The sequence below is a fragment of the Pseudorca crassidens genome, chromosome 15 (assembly GCF_039906515.1).
Source record: "Pseudorca crassidens isolate mPseCra1 chromosome 15, mPseCra1.hap1, whole genome shotgun sequence".
Taxonomy (NCBI): domain Eukaryota; kingdom Metazoa; phylum Chordata; class Mammalia; order Artiodactyla; family Delphinidae; genus Pseudorca; species Pseudorca crassidens.
In genome coordinates this window covers 64104301-64127542 of record NC_090310.1, presented here as the reverse complement: position 1 = coordinate 64127542, position 23242 = coordinate 64104301, and the positions used below count along the sequence as shown (strand labels likewise).

The window sequence follows — 23242 nt, the reverse complement described above, 5'->3', positions numbered from 1 at the left end:
CCTCATACCACGCCGTGTGGCCAAAAAAAAAAAAAAGTTATTCTCAAAACAAATACTACTTGAGGAAGGCATCAGGTTCCCAGCGGGATGCTGGGACAAAGGTGAGTCCTCAAGGACATCACATATTGGCAGAGAGAAAGAAAAGCAGGTTGTGACAGTAGCCTCTGTTTACAGGGGCTTCCTGGGTGCTAAGCCCTATGCTAAGGGTGACTCCCAGATGATCACATTTCACCTCAGAACAGCCCAGTGGTGTAGGCACCATTAGCATCCCCAATTTACACATGAAGAACCAGAAGCTCAGCAAGCAAGTGCTTGCTCTGAATCACACAACTGGATCTACTATGTCTGGTACCAAGAGCTACTTGCCGTCAAACGTGAACATCGCTGAGTAAAATTTCAGGCATACTCTGGTAATGGAAACGCTGGAGGACGGTGGCAGCTTTAACAAAGGAGGGAGTGAGGCCAAGCCCTGGGGCTGCAGGATGGCAGACAGGGCAGCAAGAAGAGCCATGGAAGCACAGCACGAGGTGGAGGGTGGATCTGATGTGGGCTTTTCAGAGCTCAGCCCTTGGAAGGTAGGTGGTGCGGGTGCTGAGTACTCATCATTTCTGCAACTCCCTAGGAGGCACCCAGAGAAAGTCAGTTGAATTCATGGGGCAGATAGGCAGCCTCAGAAAAGGCTGGTGCAAAGGGGAAGGCAAAAGGTGCTGGGGTGTGCACTCTGGATGGGAATCTGGCTTGTGGATGGAGGCAGCAGAGGTAGCAGGTCTGATTCTGTCCACAAGAGGGCGCCTGGCACCAGGCAATGAAGCCGCCCTGGAGAATGGGGGGTGGTTTGTTGCTGGTTCCCCGATGGTCTTGGGAGAGCGGATGTGGAGGACGGGATACATCCAACTCACTACCTTGAAATTCCAGCAGCAGAAACAAGCACAGACGGGCAGGATGAGTTCAGATCGATGCATGTATCATTCTGAGACTGTATCATCTCAGGCCAATTATTTCCCTTTATACTGAGTCAGTAAGTTTTTTGACTGCCTTCTTGGTAAAATTTGAAAGGGCTCTTCCCTCGAAAACTGCCTTCCAAAAGGAACAACTCTTTTTTTTTTCCATCTCCTTCTCATACAGTAATGCTTCACTCATTTTGATTCATCTAATCTGCCATTCAATAGTGCACTATTTCAATGATTGTAATTTCCAGAATTCTATCTTCAAATCTGCCTTAGTCTCTTACTTTCTGCTAATTTTTTTCCAGCACTTTTAGAGGTTTCATAGTTATTTTATATTCTGTGTCTGATAATAACAGTATTGAAGTCCCAGGGGTCTAAATCAAATTTTTTTTCCTGTTCGGGAAGCATTTTATTATTGCTCCAAGTTTAAGAATTTTCACTGACAGAAAAGCAACACTTAGAAAATCTGCATTGCTTTGCTCAGCTTCTGAATCTTGGTTTTTGAAGACATATTTCTCTCCAGTACGGACAATCATTCCACCCATGATTAATGGCTCAATCTTAACTTCCAGTTTCAACACTTGGCCTTTACTTAGAAAGCTCTTCAGGGCCGTTTTTAATTCAGCAAGAGTGGCTTCATCTAAAGGAAGTACAGTGGTGACTGCAAGGTACTTCTCCACTCTAGACACTCATCATAGTAGAAAAGTCAGAACTATGGCTCCAGGGGTATTGTTCAAGCAACCATTTTCAGCAAGCAAATTGATCCAACCGGATGTGAGGGGAGAAAACCTTTTTTTTTTTTTGGCTGTGCCGTGTACGGCTTTGGAGATCTGAGTTCCCCGACCAGGGATCGAACCCAGTTCCTTGGCAGTGAAAGCGTGGAGTTCTAACCACTGAACCGCCAGGGAAGTCCTGAGAAAACTTCTCTTTTGCTGTCATGTCATTTAGGCTTTTCACCTCAATGTAACACTTTACATAGGGATTCATAATGGAAGCGGCCATTTCAGGTTCCTTCAAGATTTGCGCTACTCTCAACAATTCTTTTGCTACTTGCTCCAGTTTATTCTGTTTAGATGCAGCAGAATAAAGAGCTGTGGCATAGCGACCTTTGATACCATATATCTGAACACAGGTTTGATGGTGGCCTCACAGGCTTGATGAATGGCCTGAGCACAGATCTGCTGAAGCATCGCACCTGCCGGGAGAGCCTGGGCACTGCTGGGGCAGCCTCTTCTCCTGGGCGGCTGTGGGTCAAACCTGAGTTGATGAGAGCTGAGTTAATTTTTTGTTCCTGCTGACTGTTGCTCATAGTGGCTCATTTGCTTGGACATGAACTTTAGTAACTATCTTGGACAATTTATACTTGGTTGATATGTAATAATATGATTATAATATTTTTCTCTGGAGGATTTGCATTTTTGCTTCTGCCCGATACCAGGAGATACGAGCCTGGAATCATCTTAATTTCTCAGTCCAGGGATTCTTTGACCTCTGGAGTAATGAGAATCTGAACCTCAGCTCCAGGAGACAGCAGACATAAAGTAGTCTCTGGTCAGGTTTTCTCTTTCTTCCAGCAGGGCCAGAGAGATGTTCTCTGCTCAGTTCCCTTTGCAGACAGGTCAATTTTCCCTGCTTGCCTTTTCACTGAGGCCAAAGCCAGTGCCCTGGCTTTATGGAGAGGTCCCCGTTTTGTTTCTCTATTTTGTACAGGCTCAAAGCTTAGTGCCACAGGTCCCCCTAGAGGCAGTTAATCCCTCCAGCTCTTGACTTCTTGGAATTTCTTTTGCCCCCAAACAGCAGTTTTCCTCTACTGTACCCAACTACCTTTGTGGTTTCGGCTTACTCTTTTTTTTGTCCCTTGGGGATTTCCTAAACTTTCTCATCTGTGACCTCAGCAAAAAAAGTCAATTCATTAGAATTTATCTGGCATCCAGGTGTTTTATGATAATGGCAAAATTTTCAGCCTATTTATATAGCAAATTTAACATGGTATTTTACTATATTATCCCAAGTCCCTGGGATCATTTTTCCAGGGCTAAGGCAGACTGTGGATTGTTGACTTGTCTACCAAATGTGCTTTTGTGCTAGACTGACAGTCACGAGGCTTGAGATCCTGTAATTGCTGAGTGGTGGACTGCAGCACCGGGCAGCTGTTGAGAAAAACTGGCAGTCGGCACCATCTGCACGAAACAGCTAAACCCACACCTTGCCTTCTAGGGCCAAGGCCAAGGTCATCCTCCTCCCTACCCTAAGATCTAGTAACCAACCCTTCCCTTTGCATTTTGGGGGCCTGTGAAGCAGATGATGCCAACAAGCCTCTGGCGCAAGGCTGCTCAGAAGTAGTTCTAGGGCCAGAGATGGGCATTCGGGTGACAGGAGTGAGGCTGGGGCCAGGTCCTTGGGAAGTGAGGCCTCAGGTCACTGGTTAGGAAACTGGACTGATAACCCAAGACTTCATATGTACAGGTACACACAGGTGTGCCTGCAGCAACCTGTGTTACGTCACAGCCGGTCAGACCACCTCAGAGCCATGCAAGTACTACTTAGGTCCTGTCGGAGGAACAGCAAGCTGGGGGGCTTTCAGGGAAAGCAGTTTGAACACAGGTTTCAAGGATCCAAGAAATGTTCAGTTCTAGAAATCCCACTTTGGAAAATTATCCCAAAGAAATAAATCATGCTAAGGAAGATGTTCACTTCAGTATGTTAGGGAAAATTTGAAAGCAATCCAACTGCCCAACAGGAGGTGAACAGTTAAATTATGGCCTTGAGAGAATTCCCCGGCCGTCCAGTGGTCAGGACTCCGGGATCTCACTGCTGAGGGCCCGGGTTCAATCCCTGGTTGGGGAACTAAGATCCCACAAGCCGCGTGGCGCAGCCAAACAAACAACAGAAAATTATGGCCTTGATTAAATCACACCATCATTAAGCAAATAAATGAGAAGGCAACAGTGAGCTTATGATTTAGCCTCAGTATAAAAAGGAAATGAATGAATATTCCCAAGTCCAGGTATGTTAAAAACGTTTAAGGAAATAACATAAGAGTTATTAGAAAAAAGTACCTACAGATCCACTACTCTATTTTTCAAACTTTCTGTGGTTGTATTTTCCTCATTAAAAGATCACTTAATGGTGAAGAGCTAACAAGGATTTGGGAGTTATCTGTAGCTGTTGTTGGCACTTGGCTTCCCAGAGGTCCAGAAGCTGGAACCGCCTTCTTAGCAGTACCTCCTGCGTTCATTCCGCTGGGTGCTCTCAAGCCATAGCAAGAACCAGTGGAGCCCCACCCCATCTCTGAAGATCGAGGAACAAGGCAGAGGGGACGCAGAAGCCTGCCGGCAGGACGTCTTACAGAACTACACGCACCACCTTCCCTCCTAGTCCCATTCCAGCTTGAGTCAGAAAAGGAATATAGCCTTTTTATTGACTACTTTAAGTAGAACAAACTAAATACATATTTAACAGTTTTGGTTCATTTATACAGTACATTAAATAAGTTATGCACAGAGTTAAGTAACAAAAGTTCCTATCAGAGTAGAATGACAAAGCACAGAAAAACCGAATCTACCGCATCCCGTGGGTGGTTTCACATTCATCATCCCCCTTAGAAAACCACGCTTGGAAGCTTAGTTTTTGATTTATTTACATTATTGGCTTTCTTTTATGGACGGAGCTTTTGTAGCCTCATCAGGAACTTCGAAAGCCTCTTAGCCAAACGGCACTTTCAGCCATTCGCCTAATGCTTATTGCTGCTTCTCTCTTGCCAACTCCAGTGCTGGGACGGCGCTGTCCCTGCCAGCTGCCAGCTGCGCATGTCCTATTTGGTATAAGGATCAATGAGTGTACACTGGGCAGCTGTGGGTCTAACCAGATGGGGTAGCAGGGGAAGCTCCACCTCTGGGGCTGTGGAGGCAAAGGGTGGATACAAGGTCCGCCCTCAGGCCTCAACCTTCTCCTGGCTCACGATGGAAAAGGTCGCCTGCACCATCATCTTTGGAATTGAGCATGTCAATGCACGTGGGCAAAGAGGCAGGTAGTCAACATTTTGGTTTCACAATAACTACAGAGTTGGAAGGGCTCTATTCAACAGCTCACCCTGTACAACACCCCACTCCACCCCAGGCAGGACTCCTTCCTGACAGCTGGCCGGCTGGCCCATGCTGGAACAGTCCAGGTCTCTCTAGCTTTTCTTACATTTGGTTCAAACCTGCCACCACCTAGTTCTTTGTAAATAGCTTAAAAAAAAAAAAAAAAAACTAAGAAACTTGGCTTGGTCTATTGACCTGGGAGCCTGGAAACCAGTGCTGAAGAAAGCCTCCAACATGAGTTCTATTTTAAATGATTTACTCAATCCATAATCCCAGCTACAATTTCCAAGACAAACAGCCACCTGGTCATCATTTATGCTTTCATCCCGAAGAACTCACGACCACACAATTCCAATTGTGTTGTTGAAACTTCAAGCCCACTTGCTGAGATATCTTCTGGAACTACCCATAACAAGGTCTACCCTTTGCAAGCAGGTGACAGCACTGGGGATCAATCTGACTTTGGGACAAGGCTGTACAAAGTAAAGTGTAGATTTGCTGTCTAGAAGCTGAAGATGCTCATGTTGACACCAAGAAGTGAGGAGCTCCTGGTGGACCAACTGGCCCAGATGTACAAAGGTCATCCACACTGCAGAGGGCCCACTGCAGCCGATGCCAGGCATGGACCCATGCTGGGGAGATGGGTCTTGTTTCCAGTCTTAGATCCACTGAGAGACATACCTGACTCGGCACTGTCTAAGAGAAGATGCACTTGCTGTGACCTCAGGGTCGCATGACTGTGCCTGAGCAGATCTGCTTGAGCCCCATCGCGGGGGCTGCAAGGATGCTCCCAAGTGGGGTGCTCACAGCTCAGGAGGAGGGCTGCCTATTCCTGAGCAGGTAGAACTAACCTGAGTCTGTTCTCACCACTGGATGGAGTCAGGCCTGGTGCAGGCAGTGTGGCCCCAAAGGATGATTGAAATTCTGGGGATCCAGCCCTCAAGCTTCCCTCAGAACATTTAAAGACAGCTCCCATGTTGGCCACTTCTGGTCTTCTCTGGCTCCTGCAACCTCTCCTCACCGGGGAGAGGACAATGATGTCCCATCACGTGTCACATCTGCTTTTGGTTTCCAGGATAATATTGAAGAGCCTATGACTACCCTGACAATACCTTCAGTACCACCACTATGTCTTTTTTTGTCCCCTCAAACTATAAAGGTTGATCCTCTAAGCAGTCTATTATTTTAAATCTAATTAAATGAAAGGGGGAAGCCTGAATCTGCACCCTCAACCTGGCAGCTGGAGTGGTTATCAGCAGACACGGGAAACCAAGTGGGGAACCTGGACTCACCCCTGCCCTCCAGTCCCCTCACCCCATCCCAAAATAGTGTCCCTTCTCCTCCTAACCAGAGAGCTGGAGAATTTCAGAAGAGCAGGAGGTGGAGAAAGGGACTGTTTACATTTAAATAGGAAGTCTTGGACAGATGCCCTGGCAACCTATGTGTGAAACTGACCAAAATTAATACAGCAAAAGGCCTGAGATCTGAACTGTAGTGTGGAACACTGCCTTTCCGCTTGGCCTCTGGGTAGCACATGAGCAAAGCCGTTTAGAATAGCATTACAAAACTTCTGAAAATTAAGCTGTCATTGGAACCACACTCCACAAAAGTCAGCTAGGACCTACCTGCACACTAATCCTAAACCTTACCTGTAGAGCTTGACATCGAGCCCTGACGAACAGTATTCGGTTGGTTTTGGCTCTTTATTCCAACCCGAAAAAACCTGAGCTACCCTGGCTAGTCCTGTGGCCACTGAAGGCTTAAAGAACATGCCTAGGTGTTCATCCAACTTGCCAATGAAAAAGGGAGCTGAGGACAGACCCAGCGGACACCACGAGACACCCTCTTGCTGCAACAGGTTTACAGGCTCAGCGACCTCCTCTCAGGGGACGTCCTATGTCTCAGGGAAATGTAGGCAACTCCTGTCTGGGGTTCTGATTTCATCTCTGTTAGTCAGGACACCCCAACTGCTACAGCTTAAGGAGTTCCACAATAAAGTAACTATTCTGTTATTCTTTCTCTGGGGATGTCTTACTTTATGTAGCAGAAATCCAGGTATTCTAAAGGTGCCTTGTTCTGAGTTTCTTTTAAGACAGAAAATCCTTGGGTAAGGTAAATTAGGGACTTAAAGTTCTTAAAGTAAGATACACCTATATGTAAGGACAACGTTACCTATGCTGATACCTTACTGAGAGCTTTCAATTCACTCTGGCCAATGCACAGAAATTGGCCATCTAAAGCTGAGCTTTCCAGGGCCAGCGGGACCTTGCCGCAAGAGGGCGCTGAAGGCTTGGAGGTGGAGTGGGGGAGGGTCAAAGTCCTTGGGCTCCCAATAAAACTTGAATGACAGGGAAGAACGTGTGTGGCAGTTCCTAACGTTTTAAAGGGACTATAGGTGATGTCATGTTCGGAGAGCTAGGTAAGCAGCTGGAAAACTCCCTGAAGACAGGAAGAAAAATTGGTCAGGCTCTCTCAAATGGTTGTCACAATTCACAGAACTTTTCTTAGCTCAAAGAGGGCAGGTACCAACAAAACAAGAGAAGGGAAACAGATTGTATGCCCAATAATAAATTGATATAGGACATAATGACAAGGTTTGAAGAATTCCTTCAGGTCCAAAAGGGTTGCTCAGAAGTGACCAGGCCTTGATTGGTGAGGCAAGTCGCAGCCACACCACATCGCATCCTGTGGGTCAACTACGGCTTCAGAGGTGCCAAATAGAGACCACGGGAAGAAGATCCACGCAGGGACCTGGACATGCGTGGTCTGAGATAAAAGGACACAGAACAAGACAACTGTGCAAAGAGCCAAGTGGTGACAAAACGTTCTGCATCTCCAATAGATGATCCATTCAATAATGTGATATTAGTTTGGCAAACATGCTCAGAGGGAACAGACTATCCACAATTGAGTCTCATTCTCCCTCAGACCAATCCATGCGCTGAAAACTATTTTCTGCATAAGCAAAATCAAATAAGAGAAAAAAAAAAATGGGTCCCAAACTAAAATAGCCAGCCAGGTTAGAAAATCTTGTCCAAAATGATCTGTGATGCTTGGTGAAGTTTTATTTTTTATTATGGGTGCTTTTTACTGAAATGGTGACTTCTTTCCTGTGGTTTCTGAGAATCTTAAGTCTGAACAGCAGGGTCGAGGAGGGAGTCCTGAGTGCTGCTTTTGGCCTGCCCAAGTCCCCACGGGACCAATCAGTGGCACCTGCTGAGGGTGGGCTCAAGGAGCTGTTAGGGGCAAGGGGAACTCCCTTTGGGAGAGAGGCCTCCTCCCGGCTTGCTATCAGTCTCCAGGCCTCTGCCATGGGAGGACGATGGAGTAGGGGACAGCACATGGGGTGAGCTGCCTCCAGCCTGGCAGGGTTCATTCGACAGTCTGCTGCCTCACGAGGCAGGGAGGGGAGCTGGCGGGCTACACAGAAAAGTGGCCGGCCATCCCAGCTTCAGCTGGGAGAGGAACAAACCAGGAAGCCATGGAGGAGGCAGCTCCAGCCAGCTGCCTGTGTGCACATGACTTCCCCCAAGGACACAGACGGGGAACTGGGGCAAGTGTGTGGAGAGGCTGGGGAGCAGTGTTTGCCGGGGCTTGAAGTCTTCCTGCCTCCACTTCTCTTGATGATGACCCGACAGCTACTTGCACTGGTTCAAGCAGCCAACCTCCTGTGCAGAGTCTGTCGTGCTGTGAGGTCATCAGGGGGAAGCGAGTCTGGGGCTCAGAGTCCGCTGGTGTCGATGGCTGTCACAGAGGCAGGTGTTGAGGAGCGCGAGGTGGTTGCCGAGGTCTTGTCCAGGGCTGGACTTGGCACACTGCAGTCGGCGGACCGGGCTGAGGAGCCCCTCCCTCCAGGAAGCAGTGGCCGGTTCTGGCTGTGAGGACTCTGGCCGTGCAGGTTCTGGCCACAGAGGCGGTGGTGGCGCTCCCAATCCTTATGCTGGCAGAAAGAGCCGCAGTATCGTGCGATATTGCAGCCACTGCAGGTCTCACTGGCTTTGCGGCCACAGTTCCAGCAGTTCTGCAAGACACAGGCATCCGTTAGCTGCTAGGGTCCTGGGGGGCAGGCTTGTCATAACTTGTCACCTGCACTGTAAAACAGCAGGTGGGGCTGTATGGGGAGAGAGTGGACTTTGGAGCCACGCGCACCTGTGCTTGCCCTGCCTCTACTGTTATCTGTGTTCTGAGTTTCCTTCATCTGTACAACAGGAAAACTACCTATCCTGGGCTGATGGGACAGTGAGATGAGGGGTATGTGAAGACATTGTAGGGCAGCTGGAAGTCCTGCTAAAGGCATCAATTCATTGTTTTGACTCACATTTTAATCCTCAACGGCCAAACCAAATTCTGTCCCAGGGTTCCCCCATTATAGCTATCTATTCCAAGACCACACAGGTGCTTAGACAGTTTTCTTCCTTGCCCTTCCCAATGAAGAAATGACCTTTGTTGTGTTCACTGACAACACCTGATCTTTAAAAAAGTCACCTGCCAGAGGACCTGGGTGAGTGACCAGGAGGGTGGGAAGCTGTGCTACTCTCTCTGTGCTCATTCTCCTTTCAGTGATGCATCTCCATCAGAGGTGGGCTGAGGATCATGGGAATCTTTCTGGCTTGTCTGTAGGAGCCCCCTGCAATACCTTAGAACCTAAGGCCCTGAGGTCTACATCAGGGAGTTTTCCTACTATTCTTTGCACTTTCCTAGAGGAAAGCTCCCAGCACCTGCCCCTTGGTACTTTCCTCCCTGTAGGCTCCTGTGAGGACTTCACTAGTGACACATGAGTGTTCTGCACTTGAGGTCTCCATGACCCACTTATAAGAGAAAAGCCTTATGGCATTGGTCAGGTGAAGCTATCAGGAAAACAAGGCTTTCTTCTTAGGTGTCAGGAAGGACTTGATCAGTCAGCCAGCTGCCCTCTCCCCTGCAAGTTCTCCAGAATGGCAGAAGCCAATCACGAGGCCTGGCCTGACACTCAGAGAAGACAGATACTGTTCCCAATGAAATCAGAACACTTGCACAAGTGCAAAACAACTGATAAGGGCCAAGAAGGACCTGAGGCCACCTTGCCCACCTCTTGCATTGTACAGGTGGGACACTGAGGGCCAGCAGGCAGGGACTTGTCTGAGGTTATAAAATGATCACGTGGTCATGCAAAGCCTGGAACCCAGACCGCCTGGCTCCACTATACCCAATGTACAAGTTTAGTTTCAAAAAGCCTTAGAAAGGGACTGCAGATTCCCTTCTAACACAACAGGCTTCTCAGGAAATACACTCTAAGGACTGCCCCAACCTTGCCAACACCAACACTGGAGGACCAAGACGGGACAGAAGTAATTCTGAGGATCATTAAAGATCCCCAAGCAAACTGCATTCCAGAGAATTTCATACTTTGGAGCCTGATAGGCTGACTCCAAACAATGCTTTGGTAGAACATTATTGCTTGTGGGGAAGAACTCAGTTGCCTTCATGGGGCTGCTGTGGAAACATTGGCCTCTACTCCCTCTGTCCAAGTCTGCAAGAACATCTCAAACTGGGGCACAGTATTAAACCAATGGTGCTTTCACCTTGGCCACCGTTACATTTAAAATATTTATTACATGATTGATGGGATACAATAAAACAAGATTAACAGCCTCCCACAGAGGTGGGATCATAGAAATGCAGGAACAATGTGGTTAGGGTCAGAGAAGCCAGGGTGAAAAGGACACTTTACATTCCCTGTCTCTGTGGCTTTTCCCTGATTTCACCAAAAGCCTTTTTGCCAAGAAACATGACAAAAGGTTTATTGTGGTAGTCACCCTTCAAATCAGCATTTGTCAAAGCTGGAGCAATGCATGTGGCCAAAAAGGGCTTTGTAATTAATGGGTAAGGTTATGAACCTTCTGAGTTACTGGCCAAGGAAGTCAGAGATGGGATTCCAGAATTTCCTTTGTCAAGCATGGGCCATCAGTCTATGCCAGTTATTACTCAAAGTGGCCCAGGGAACACCTGTATCAGAATGACCCGGGGCTTGTCAAAATCCTTGGGACCCATCCCAGAGCTCCCTGACCTTATTTCAAACCTGGCCTAAAGGAGAAATGATTCCTATCTTATGGTCAACTGCTAGCCCATTATGTTCGCCAGGAAATCCAGGCTGGGGACAGAAGGGGACCTCTCACTTCATCCCTCTACCTGAGGCATTCCAGGGGAGATGCTTCAGTCTGGCCTCAAAGGAGGCAGCTGTTCTGCAAGAGCAAGAGCTGCCACAGCTTACACACCTATGTCGTAAACAACATAACAAAATCCCTTCTGTCTAAACAGCGCATTGCAGTTTAAAAACACTTCCACAGGGGCTTCCCTGGTGGCGCAGTGGTTGAGAATCCGCCTGCCAGTGCAGGGGACACAGGTTCGATCCCTGGACCAGGAAGATCCCACATGTCGCAGAGCAACTGGGCCCGTGCACCACAACTACTGAGCCTGTGCTCTGGAGCCCACGAGCCACAACTACTGAGCCCGCGTGCCGCAACTACTATAGCCTGCGTGCCTACAGCCTGTGCTCCGCAACGAGAGAAGCCACCGCAATGAGAAGCCCATGCACTGCAACAAAGAGTAGCCCCCGCTCGCCGTAACTAGAGAAAGCTCACGCAGCAACGAAGACCCAACACAGCCAAAAATAAATAAATAAAATAAATAAATTGATTAAAAAAAAAAAGAAAACCACTTCCACAACCATGATCTAATTATATCTTCCTAAAAAGTGTAAGACCAGCAGGACAGGGCTGCTACACACCCACTATACAGAGAAGGAGACTGACTCCTGAAGGGTATGCTGCCAGTGTGAGGGGAACTGGGTGGGACTAGCACTTAGGGCTCCTGGGCTCCTTCCGCTATACCAAACCACCTCTCACAGGATGGATGAAAAACTCCAGGGATACCTCTAGATGTCAAGTAGAACTTTCTGAATGAAATGGAAGGAAATCAGCCCTCCTGGTCCAACACAAAATTACTCAGAGCTTAGGCCCTGCTATCCTGCCCCTGTTTTGGAAGGAAGTTTGCTGGGATGGATGCTGGTGTGTGCCTCACCTGTAAGCCTCTTTGTGCATTGCTTAAAATTCTAGCTCCTTTAAAGCACAATGCTATAAATGGAGAGCTGGGATTCAAACCATGCAATCCAGATCCAGAACTCATACTCTTAGCCAAAATGTTACATTCTTTCTTCGGAGAAACACATAGTTAAAGATAAACATAGATATAAAAGTAGATAAATATGGACAAATATAGGTATTGATACGGATGGCTATAGATAAGGAATTAAATACACAACAGAAAAAAGTAGGAGGGGAGAAGGAAAAGGGGAGAGTTAAAGGAAATATTTTCTCACAATTCAGTTGCGAGTGCTACAATAAGGACTTTTTCCACATCCTCTGTGAATGGCAACATGATATTTAGGCATTTTCATCTTCACATTGCCATGCTTAACACTGTAACACTGAAAAAGATCATTTAAAGAGGATGAGAAAATAAAATTTCTGTCATTTAAAAAACAAACCGGGCTTCCCTGGTGGCGCAGTGGTTGAGAGTCCGCCTGCCGATGCAGGGGACATGGGTTCGTGCCCCGGTCCGGGAAGATCCCATATGCCGCGGAGCAGCTGCACCCGTGAGCCACGGCCGCTGAGCCTGCGCGTGAGCCTGTGCTCCACAACGGGAGAGGCCACAACAGTGAGAGGCCCACGTACCGCAAAAAAAACAAAACAAAACAAAAAAAACAAACCAACAAAAAAATCTCAGTTCTTTATAACTTCAAGAGAATATCCCAAAGACTAGATGGGCTCTATCTACTTACAGAAACAGGCTTGTTTCAGGACTTAAAGTTTGTCTTAAAGCTGAAAAGTGACTAAAATGAAAGTTACAGAAAAAGCTCATTACATTCGAAAGGACTGTTATGTTTTTGTCACATGCCTTTTCTTTTCAGTTTGCTGTCCTCATTATGGTACAAGAGTGTCCTGTATAGAAGCATCACCACATCCTGGGGCCGCAGGCAGGCAGGCAGGCCTGCCCGATCTGTCACTTCAATCCATGAAAGGACTATCCTTTCTGTAAACAGATCTGATGCTACAGGACCCTGCACCTCCTTTCTACTCTGGCTTCAGCGATGTGGGATTACGTCAAATTCCCTGAGCCCCAGTCTCCTCATTTGTAAAACTGGACTCCAACAACACCCACACCTCACAGGGTCACTGTGAGGACCACAAAGATCACATACACACTTCGCTCTGTACCTGGCACACAGCAGGCCCACTCAGGCAGTGGTGGTCCTCGTGGTCACGCAAGTCCGCAAACTGTCTTTAGGGTGAGTTTTCAAAACTTAAACCAATATAATGAGCCAATATACAAGAATATAATAATTGAGAAACAAACCTCTCTGGTACTGAATAAAAATCATAATCATCTAGCTCAAGAGCGGACTGTTGGCCCTTACTACCCAACACTTGAGAGGGAAGCAGTGGGCTTGGTCACTCCAGCCGCCCCAGCCCCAGCCCGCAGCCCAATAGTGCTCTGACCTCCGTCGACTCTTCTTGCTCATTTATGACGAGAAAGGCGTCCTCTGCGGCCTGCCGTTTGACATCCGCTATGGTCTGCTCCATCCGAGCTCTCTCGGTAGCAATCACTTCAAAGGCTTTTTGCTCTGCCTCAGCAACGGCTTTCTGTACTTCTGACATGGCCTGAATTTTCACCTTATTCACAGCTTCTTCTAGAAGAAAGTGACAGTAAAATCAACTGGCCGAGAAATCTTTCCCCTCCCACTCCACATCATTTCTAAGAAGGGACAGAGGTGAAATCTGACGACTTTTCTAAAAATACACAGGGTTGAACTTATGACAGCATTCACTTTTATTCTTATCCTCACTTGTCCATTCATGCTAGGGGCTGGGGAGACCTCGGTGACTAAGATGTATCTATATTCTCACAACTGTGATCAAGTATAAAGGTGGCTGAGGTGCCAAGATACATGTCAGTATAAGAGACAACAGTTTCAAGGGGAAAAGTGGTCAGCTCTATAAGTGGCAGAGGAGGATCAGGAATATGTGTCTTGGTTGAGATGGTAGGTGGAAATGAATTTTTAGAAAGTCTTGCATTCCCCGCTAAGGAATTTGCCCTTTCTTCTAAAGCAAATGTGAAACCCTAAAGGGTTCTATGCACGGAGAAAAGACTGAAGACAGAGATACCAACTGAGAGGTTGGGGCAATAATCTGGCTGATAAAAAGAGACTCTGAATTTAGGCAGAAGCAAGTGGCACAGAAAAGGCGATGAGATAGAATGAGCTGGTACATCTAAGGGTCTGGAGGTGGAGGTAAAGGCGAAGAATGGAACTGCTACGCAATGAAACAGACAGTAAGCAAAATGCTGATGTGAAGGCAAGTGAGAATGTTGAGGTGCATCCAGGTACAAATGACCAGGAGGCAGTTAGGTATGTGAGACTGAACTCAGTAGAGAAATGTTGCCTGAAGATACAGTTCTGGGCTGCTAGGTGCCCTGGGCCTCCAAAGCCCTGTCCAGTTGCCATCACCCCACTTGATTCCTGATCAGTTCCTCCCAGCACCACTGCCCTGCTTGGTTTCATAGGATGTACACTCCAAATGACATACGCTATGCATTTGAGCTTCAGTCCTAAGTCCCAGTGTGAATGACCTCCCTTCTGAGTCCACAAAACTGGACAACTCAGAAGCCTCAGGAAACTCCCTTACTGCTTGGCTCTTGCACATGGCCTAGGCTCAAAAGAGGTCTAGACACACTGTTGCCATCCTAGAACTTTCCATCATATCGCTCCAGCCAAGAAAAGCAAGTTTTCACCCTAAAGGTCAAGGATGATGCTGAGCTGATCAGACACTGACTCCACTACTTTACTCTTGGTGTCCACGCAGGTCCACTGTGGCCCACCACAGCTACCTTTCATAGACCTCTTTTAATTTCCCAGGTAGCTGTTGAGTGTCTCTTATTGAGCCAACATAAAAATGCTCCTAAGTGTATTTTACCTTCTCAGTTTAAAGATGAATCAGTAAGAATCATAGTTTGGAAATCTACCTTGCTGAAGGTCATCTAAGGTCACAGATGGCACTGTCACAGAACAAGCACTCAAATTTAGCTGGCCCACGCCAAAGGTAGGCTCTTAACCATAGTTAACCAAAGGTTACCTCTCAAGTAGAAAATCACTAGTTATCAAAGAGATCTTGCGCATGGTAATTTTTCACTCTACCTTTACAATTACTAACTTCGTTTCCCACAATTCTACTTCTTGGTAGTATAATATACACATCCCCATTTCCAACTGCAGAGATTTTTCCGAGGCGCTATGTAGTTTTCCAAATTATTTTTAATGGTAAGATAATATTCTGTTGTGGTGCCACACTATAAAATTCATATAACCATTCATGGATATGTGGGCATTTCCTGGGCTGCCTCTCCCTTGCTCCAAGAATACACTAAAAACAGTGTCTTTTTACATACTGCTGCTTTTTTAACAATTTGCATGCCTAAATCTGGATCATTCCCTTTTATTATTATTTTTTTAATTTATTTTTATTTTTTTGGCCGTGCCGTGTGGCATGCAGGATCTTAGTTCCCCAACCCAGGATCAAACCCGTGCCCCCGCTGCAGCAGAAGCTTAATTTAACCACTGGACCACGAAGGAAGTCCCTGGATCATTCCCTTTTAAGATTCAAAAGCATGCCAGTGAAAAATGATTTCAAAATTTCCATGTGTTCATGGTTGGTAACACTTAATAATTTCATATATAAATCTCTGATGAATTATTTAGTGTCATTAACAGGGTCCTCTAAAATTTTGTCAGTAATTAGGTGTTAAAGACTTTGGGGGATAATTGGTCAGGGTTGCATTACCTTGTACTTTCCTGATTGTCAGTGAGAATAAACATTTTGCAATATGGTTAATTTGTTTTTCTCATGAGGTGTGTGTTCCTATCTTTTGTCTATCTGTTTATATTATGGTCTTGATATCAACTGGTATTAACTTTTTTGTAGAAATAAATTTTATCTTAGGAAGAAAACCAAAAACTGTATATTGGACTACAAAAATTTCACTGAGAAAGGGAGGCAAGAAGGAAAAGAAGGCTAGTATTGGATAAGGTAATATCAGGGATATGAGGTTAGTGTAATCCCCTGTCTTAACAAGCAGTTCCTACCCTCCCTTATTCTTGTAGAAAATGACACCTACCAAGAACAGTCGTGATGCAGCTAAAGACAGTGAAGATGAAAGGAAGAGCAGAATAAATCAAATGTGGGAGCGTGAGAACACAGTGACGGGAACAGGCAGAAACGAATTAAGCTATACACCCAGAAACAGGGCATATAAATAGGGAAGGAAGAGTCGGTTACTTAACACCTCCCAGTAGAAGGGGGTGATAAGGACTTGGATGGATTGTAGGGAGTCATTCCAAATTCTTAATCAGCAAGTAACATGACAGGCAGTCCAGAAGGTGGGACAAACTGAAGGGGGAGAGGCAGGAGCCTAGAGCTTTTGAAGAGGAAGTTGTGAGAAAACCACCTTTCCCCCAAATATGTGCTCTACACTCATATAAATTAGTGAGTACATGTGACCTATAAGCAGACAGACATACCAGTTTTTTTCCAAAACTCCACAGGTACATATCCTGTTCCTGGCCTACTGTTGAATTCCCGCTGAGAATCTACAGAAGAGAGAGAAACAATATAGGGTCAGAAGCTGTCTATAATTGACATGTTTTACTGTTGTGAAAAACTTATCAGATCTCTCATTCACCATGTAGAAAGATTCAAACATATACATTCATTTACTGGAAAAAATGTTCTGACAAGGAATAAAATCAGATTATAAACAGTACACTTAATTTTTAGATGCTCAACATTGCTAATCATCAGAGAAATGCAAACCAAAACCAGAATATCACCTCAAACCTGTCAGAATGGCTGTCATCAAAAAGACTATAAATAACAAACATTGGTGAGGGTGTGGAGAAAAGGAAGCCCTCGTACACTGTTGGAGGGAATGTAAATTGGTGCAGACATTGTAGGAAACAGTATGGCAGTTCCTCGATAAACTAAAAACAGAGCTACCATATGATCCAGCTATTCTACACCTGGGTATATATCTGAAGAAAACGAATACTCTAAATTGAAAAGATACATGCACCCCAATGTTCATAGCAGCAGTATTTACAATAGCCAAGATATGGAAGTAAACTAAGTGTCCATCAACATACAAATGGATAAAGATGTGGTACATACACACACAGGAATACTACTCAACCATAAAAAAGGATGAAATTTTGCCATTTGCAACAATGTGCACGGACCTGGATGGTACTGTGCTTAGTGAAATAAGTCAGACAAAGAAAGACAAATGCTGTATGTTATCACTTATATGTGGAATCTAAAAAATAAAACAAACTAGTCAATATAACCAAAAAGAAACAGACTCACAGATATAAAGAACAAACTAATGGTTACCAGTAGGGATAGGGAAGGCGGGGAGGGGCAAAATAGGAGTAGGGGATTAAAAAGTACAAACTATTATGTATAAAGTAAATAAACTACAAGGATGTATTATCCAACACAGGGAATACAGCCAATATTTTATAATAACTATAAATGGAGGGCTTCCCTGGTGGTGCAGTGGTTGAGAGTCCGCCTGCTGATGCAGGGGACACGGATTCATGCCCCGGTCCGGGAAGATCCCACATGCCGCGGAGCGGCTAGGCCCGTGAGCCATGGCCGCTGAGCCTGCGTGTCCGGAGCCTGTGCTCCGCAACGGGAGAGGCCACAACAGTGAGAGGCCCGTGTAATGCAAGAAAAAACAAACAAAAACACAAGTAGTTTTTGGAGTGGTTTTGGTCCACACTGAGTAGCTCACTTGTTTAGGATATTATGATTTCCTTCTACAATGCATGCAACAAATGTACTAAAAGAGAAATAAACAACGAAATAAAAATACTAAATATGTATAATACGCATAAATAAAGACACTGAAAGATACTGTTTAAGTCAGACAGATTGACAGTGCCCTGAGAAACCTGAGAGGAGGAAACCCTAGGATCCATGAAGAGGTAAACCTGTAGTGACAATATAATTTATCATCCCAATTGTCCTCATTTTCGAGAGTAAGAGAGGTGCTGGTAATAGTTATGACAGGACGATAGTCATAGTCACCCTAGCTAAACCCTCAATGCAAAGCAATGTTTCTAAACAACACCAGCAAGACCTGTAGTCCTGGTTGGAGAAGAGTCGATTCAGGACCACGCTCACGCTGCACTCTACACCCTCTCACTTGCAGAGCTTCGATGCAAGGTTCGTGATTTGGGTGGTGAACTTCGGGTAAGTTTCTGTGAGCTGTGACAGGGAGTATTTGTGAAGGTTCAGATGGTGAGAGATACCTGAGAATTAGCTTGAGATTCCTTTTAAAAGAATTGTACTACAAGTATTTGACGTCCTGCTGTGCTGGATATTCCACACAATGTTGCTAATCTATGCTTGGCTCAAGAGGCACCTCTGTGGGTAGGGTGGGGGAGAGGAATCCCTTAGTTACCAATGTCTCTGCCTCAATTTTTTTGGTAGTCTTTTTGAGACTAATGGCTGTCTTCTGTGGAACATGCTAGGCTTGCCATAAGAGGAGTCATTCTCCCTGGGGAAAACTGGGAGCCTGAAGTGGGTGGGTGGGGAAAGAATCTGATCACAGATGGCCCCTCATTTAGCCATGCCTTTGGATAGGGTGCCTTTTCAGTTACTAGGTCAATGTGAGGGAACATTTTTGGGGGAATAGCTGTGGTGTCCTGGATGTATCCTAGATTGAGAGCTCAACAATTGTTCATATCTCTGCTGCTTCAGGGTGGGAAAAGGCAGGAAGGCACAATCCAGCTTGGTACAGTAAAACTTTTCATTTTTTTGTCCAGGCAGAGGTTAATAAATGGTAATTTTCTAGATAGGGAATGGGGAAAAGGGGATGGAAGCTGAGGTGAAGCTTTTTAGGGCTACTGTGAGGAATGAATGTGATGTACATGAGAGCCCCAAGTACATTCAGCCAGGCTGAATTTAACATCCAAACATTCTTTGATAATCACTCAGCACTTATATACAGTATAGAGTTGAAAACGGAATAAAATGACAAACATTCTCATTCTATGTGGGGAAGACAATATTTCTTGAACATGCCAAATACTGAGTCCTTGACATATTTTTTATAATTACCAAGGTCTTTCTAATTCCACAATATAGTACCATCTTCCTTTTAAAGTAAAATATTAAAAGTCTCAAAAATAAAAAATAACAACAACAAAAAAGATATATAAAAAGCCTCCCTTGGGCTTCCCTGGTGGCGCAGTGGTTGAGTCTGCCTGCCGATGCAGGGGACACAGGTTCGTGCCCCGGTCCGGGAAGATCCCACATGCTGCGGAGCAGCTGGGCCCGTGAGCCAGGGCCGCTGAGCCTGCGCCTCCGGAGCGCTCCGCAACGTGAGAGGCCTGCGTACCGCAAAAAAAAAAAAAAAAAGCCTCCCTTGTCAACTGAAGTGATTCTCCCCTTACCATTGCTGAGAGAATCTGCGCTCCCAGGACTGTGCTGCCTGGAGACCAACTCACTCCCTGTTTTCCTCATCTCTGTGTTTTCATTGTATCGTCTTTTCCAGTAGTTGAGTTCTTCACGATCTGATTCCTGACAGCGCCTCAGGACTGCCATGGAGCGCCTTGTTTTCTCTACCATTTCCATAATGCAGTTCAGGGCCTGAGCCAGGCAAGAAGTCAGGCAGAGTCATGGGATGAGGACATTCATACAATCAACATTGAAAATCAAGGACAGGTAAACAAAATATAAAGAATAAAGGTTTAAGAAGCTTACAGATTTAGCAATATCAAGTTTATATTTGAAAACCTTTCTTATTATTTCTCTTTAAATATATACACACAATTTTTAAGATTTCAAAATAATACTTTTTGGATTCTTCATGGTTGAAGCAGCCAGTTTCATCACAATATGGTTCTTTAAAGAGTGTGGTGAAAACACATTATATCTCTGCCTAAAGCAGAAGATTTATATAAGAATGCAATCAGAGAATTACATTCAGAGACAACATCACTCAGGAAGGAAAAGCTACTCTATGTATATTTCAAGCAGGTATTACATCTTCTCTTCCTTTTTTAGTGAGAGGGAAAACTCTCTTTTCCAATGGGGCAGAGTTTACATTCTGTGCCAGTATACTAATTCTCATTTGTATTTGGAGAAGCTCCATTTACTTAACACTCCATTTATTATACCAGGCCCTGTGATAAGCACCTTGCATATCATTACAACCCCCCATGAATTCAAATAATATAGCATTATTTTTTTTTTAAGATATAAAAGTTAAGGCTAAAAATGGTGAAAGAACCTGCCCATCACAGAGGTAGAAGTGGCAAAGCTGGGACCTAAAACTCATAAGCCTATGTTTCTAACCATTATACTACATGGCTTCACTTGGTTATGACCTCAAGTGGGAGTTACTCTTAGCTCTCTAGCTGGGGCAGTAGTAGATAAATCAGCTTTTATTGCAAAGACACTGTAGCTCTGGTTAGTTCACTTCAAGCATATACACTCTTACTCTCAGTAACATTAAGAATTAAAAGTAACAAGTAGTTAGGAAAACTATACACTGTAAGATTCTTACATGATCAAGATGTTTCCATTCATCCGCCCATTCCCTTTCTGTCAAACGGTGGTCTACCAACTCATCTTGATAGCCTCCATTTAGACCTATTAGAAATTAGATTAAATTTGAAGATAGAGGGAAGAATACAGTAAACAGAATTCTACCAAGTAAATACACATACATTCATACCAACTATGATCACACTATTAAGGCCAATGACTCACAATGATCTAAAGCCATAAAATGACATAAAACCAACAAGAAATCACTACTCATAATGTATTAAAAAACTCCTACAAACCAATTACGAAAGACAAATAGCCCAAAAGAAAAACAGGTAAGAGAAATAAATAAATAGGTATGCCCCTGACAAAAAAGTACAGATGATCCATAAACATATAAAAAGACATTCAAACGTATACGTAGTCACACAGGGTAAATAAAATCTTCACTAACGTGGTTCCACATCTATATATTGGAAAATATTAAATTGTCAATCATACTAAATGTTGGCAAGGTTGTGGCACAATGCAAGTGCGTAACCACCACAAAGAGAGCTGGTGCTGTACAAGCACTTGGAAACAACTTAGTATTAACCAAAGTATAATTTTTTGCATGTTTTTTGATATACATTACTGAAATTTGCATGAATGCAATGACTGTGTGAATCAAGGATATACTGAATTATCCACTACTTTGAAAATCTTGTCACACATGGCAACACTGCTCATAGTATCTGAACTGTCAATGTAACACACCTGTTATCAGTCTGAATTTATAGCTGTTGTATTCATAGTGATTCTGTATTTGTGCAACCATCTGCTTATTTCATCATATCTTCCTGTGTAGTCATGCCTGAGCACTAATACATTGTAAAATACTTTCTTATGTATTATACTTTAGAATATTGATCCTAAAATTATGGGACTAAGGTAGGCTATAGTATCCATAAATTTCATTTTAGGAGAGTAAATTGGGGGAGTGTTACAGTTTATTTGTTTAAAAGTTGGGGGTGGGAAATGATTTGGTAAGAACTACTGTACTAGGACATACATTTTCAAAAGAGGACTGGGGAGAATTAAGGAATCTATAACCAGCCTGGAAAACAAATGATTGACTGTAAAATAAACCTTCAAGGTAGAGGATTAAACGTCTTTCAAGTAGAACACTTCAAGATGAAAAAACCTTTTTCTAAAATTGTTAGAAATACAAGGAAAATCTGACCAAAATGCAGTTCTAGCTAGTTTTTAGCATACTTCTCTCTTAGAAGGTAACGAATTCAACTGGCAAAAAATGTGTATGAATATAGAAGAAATCAATAGGAAGGTGAATTTTTAACATAAGAACCATACAGAACAGCTGCTAAGGGAGCCATCATAGCATACTGGGAATGTACCCAAGCTCTCAGCATCAGACAACTGGGGTCAGAATCTTGTCTCTGCCACTTTCTAGCTATGTGATTCTGGCCATAGTTCTGTCATCATGTATAAAAAGGCATAAACTCCATGGAATCCTATGTGTGAGGATTAAAAGAGATAATGTACATATACCACAATCTAAGTACTTAAGACTCAGTAAATGTTGGCAGCTGAGAACACCACTGCTGTCGTGGCCCACACCATTCAGCTACTACTGCATGAAGCCAGGGCCCTACTGTGGTCCGAGCCTCTGAAAGATGCCAGTGAGTCTAAGTCAGAAGAGGGGACAGGCAAATGTTTTGCAACTTTCAACTCCACAGGGCAACCCACAAATGGAAATGCAGGGCCAATACTGGAAACTAGCAGGCCTTTGGTTCTCTGCTCGGACATATCTCAGCAGTTAAACTACAAAGAACCTTCTACAGTAAACTTATTTGAGTTTTTTGACAAGGAGCTTTGTTCAAAACTGATCTCGGGTGAGGTCTGCTAGGGGCCTTTTTGTTTTTCCTTAAATTTAATGGTTGCTGAGGATGCATATGCCAGGCAGTCCAAATGTGACAATTACCCAGCACAGGAGGTGGTGTTCTCTCCATTTTATTTTTTTTTATAAATTTTTTGGGTTTTTTTTGGCTGCATTGGGTCTTCATTTCTGTGTGCTGGCTTTCTCTAGTTGTGGTGAGCAGAGACTACTCTTTGTTGTGGCGCACACACTTATCGCAGTGGCTTCTCTTGTTGTGGAGCATGGGCTCTAGGTGCACAGGCTTCAGTACTTGCGGTGCATGGGCTCAGTAGCTGTGGCATGCAGGCTCAGTAGTTGTGGCTCGCGGGCTCTAAAGCGCAGGCTCAGTAGTTGTGGCACATGGCTTAGTTGCTCCGCGGCATGTGGGATCTTCCCAGCCCAGAGATCGAACCCGTGTCCCCTGCATTGGCAGGTGGATTCTCAACCACTGTGCCACCAGGGAAGTCCTTCTCCATTTTAGATATGTGTAATCTGAGGCACAGAGAGCCTAAGCAACTTGCATAAGATCACACAGCTAGTTAGAATGCAGAGCCAAGATTTAAATTTAGGTATGCCTTACCTCTAACCTAAATGTCTCTGCACTTTCACCTCTTAAGACCACATGTTTTACATCTTTCTTACTTAATT

The 23242-nt window shown here is 44.7% G+C and overlaps 1 protein-coding gene and 1 pseudogene across 2 annotated transcripts in view; both read right to left on the bottom strand.

Moving 5' to 3' along the window:
• Positions 1 to 1404: 1404 nt before the first annotated feature.
• On the bottom strand, positions 1405 to 2256 carry LOC137208054 (ATP synthase subunit O, mitochondrial pseudogene; annotated as a pseudogene).
• A 2092-nt stretch (positions 2257 to 4348) lies between these two features.
• Positions 4349 to 23242, bottom strand: part of CBFA2T2 (CBFA2/RUNX1 partner transcriptional co-repressor 2) — a 169997-nt gene continuing 151103 nt past the window's right edge. The window contains exons 7-11 of one of the 2 annotated variants that reach the window (XM_067707834.1): positions 20696 to 20781; positions 19581 to 19776; positions 16644 to 16712; positions 13570 to 13760; positions 4349 to 9053 (exon numbers count right to left, since the gene is read on the bottom strand). In XM_067707834.1, coding sequence (XP_067563935.1) covers positions 8754 to 9053; positions 13570 to 13760; positions 16644 to 16712; positions 19581 to 19776; positions 20696 to 20781 — 842 coding nt within the window. In that variant the 3' untranslated portion in view covers positions 4349 to 8753. The remainder of the gene's footprint in view (positions 9054 to 13569; positions 13761 to 16643; positions 16713 to 19580; positions 19777 to 20695; positions 20782 to 23242) is intronic. The other variant, XM_067707835.1, reaches the window with a different exon arrangement.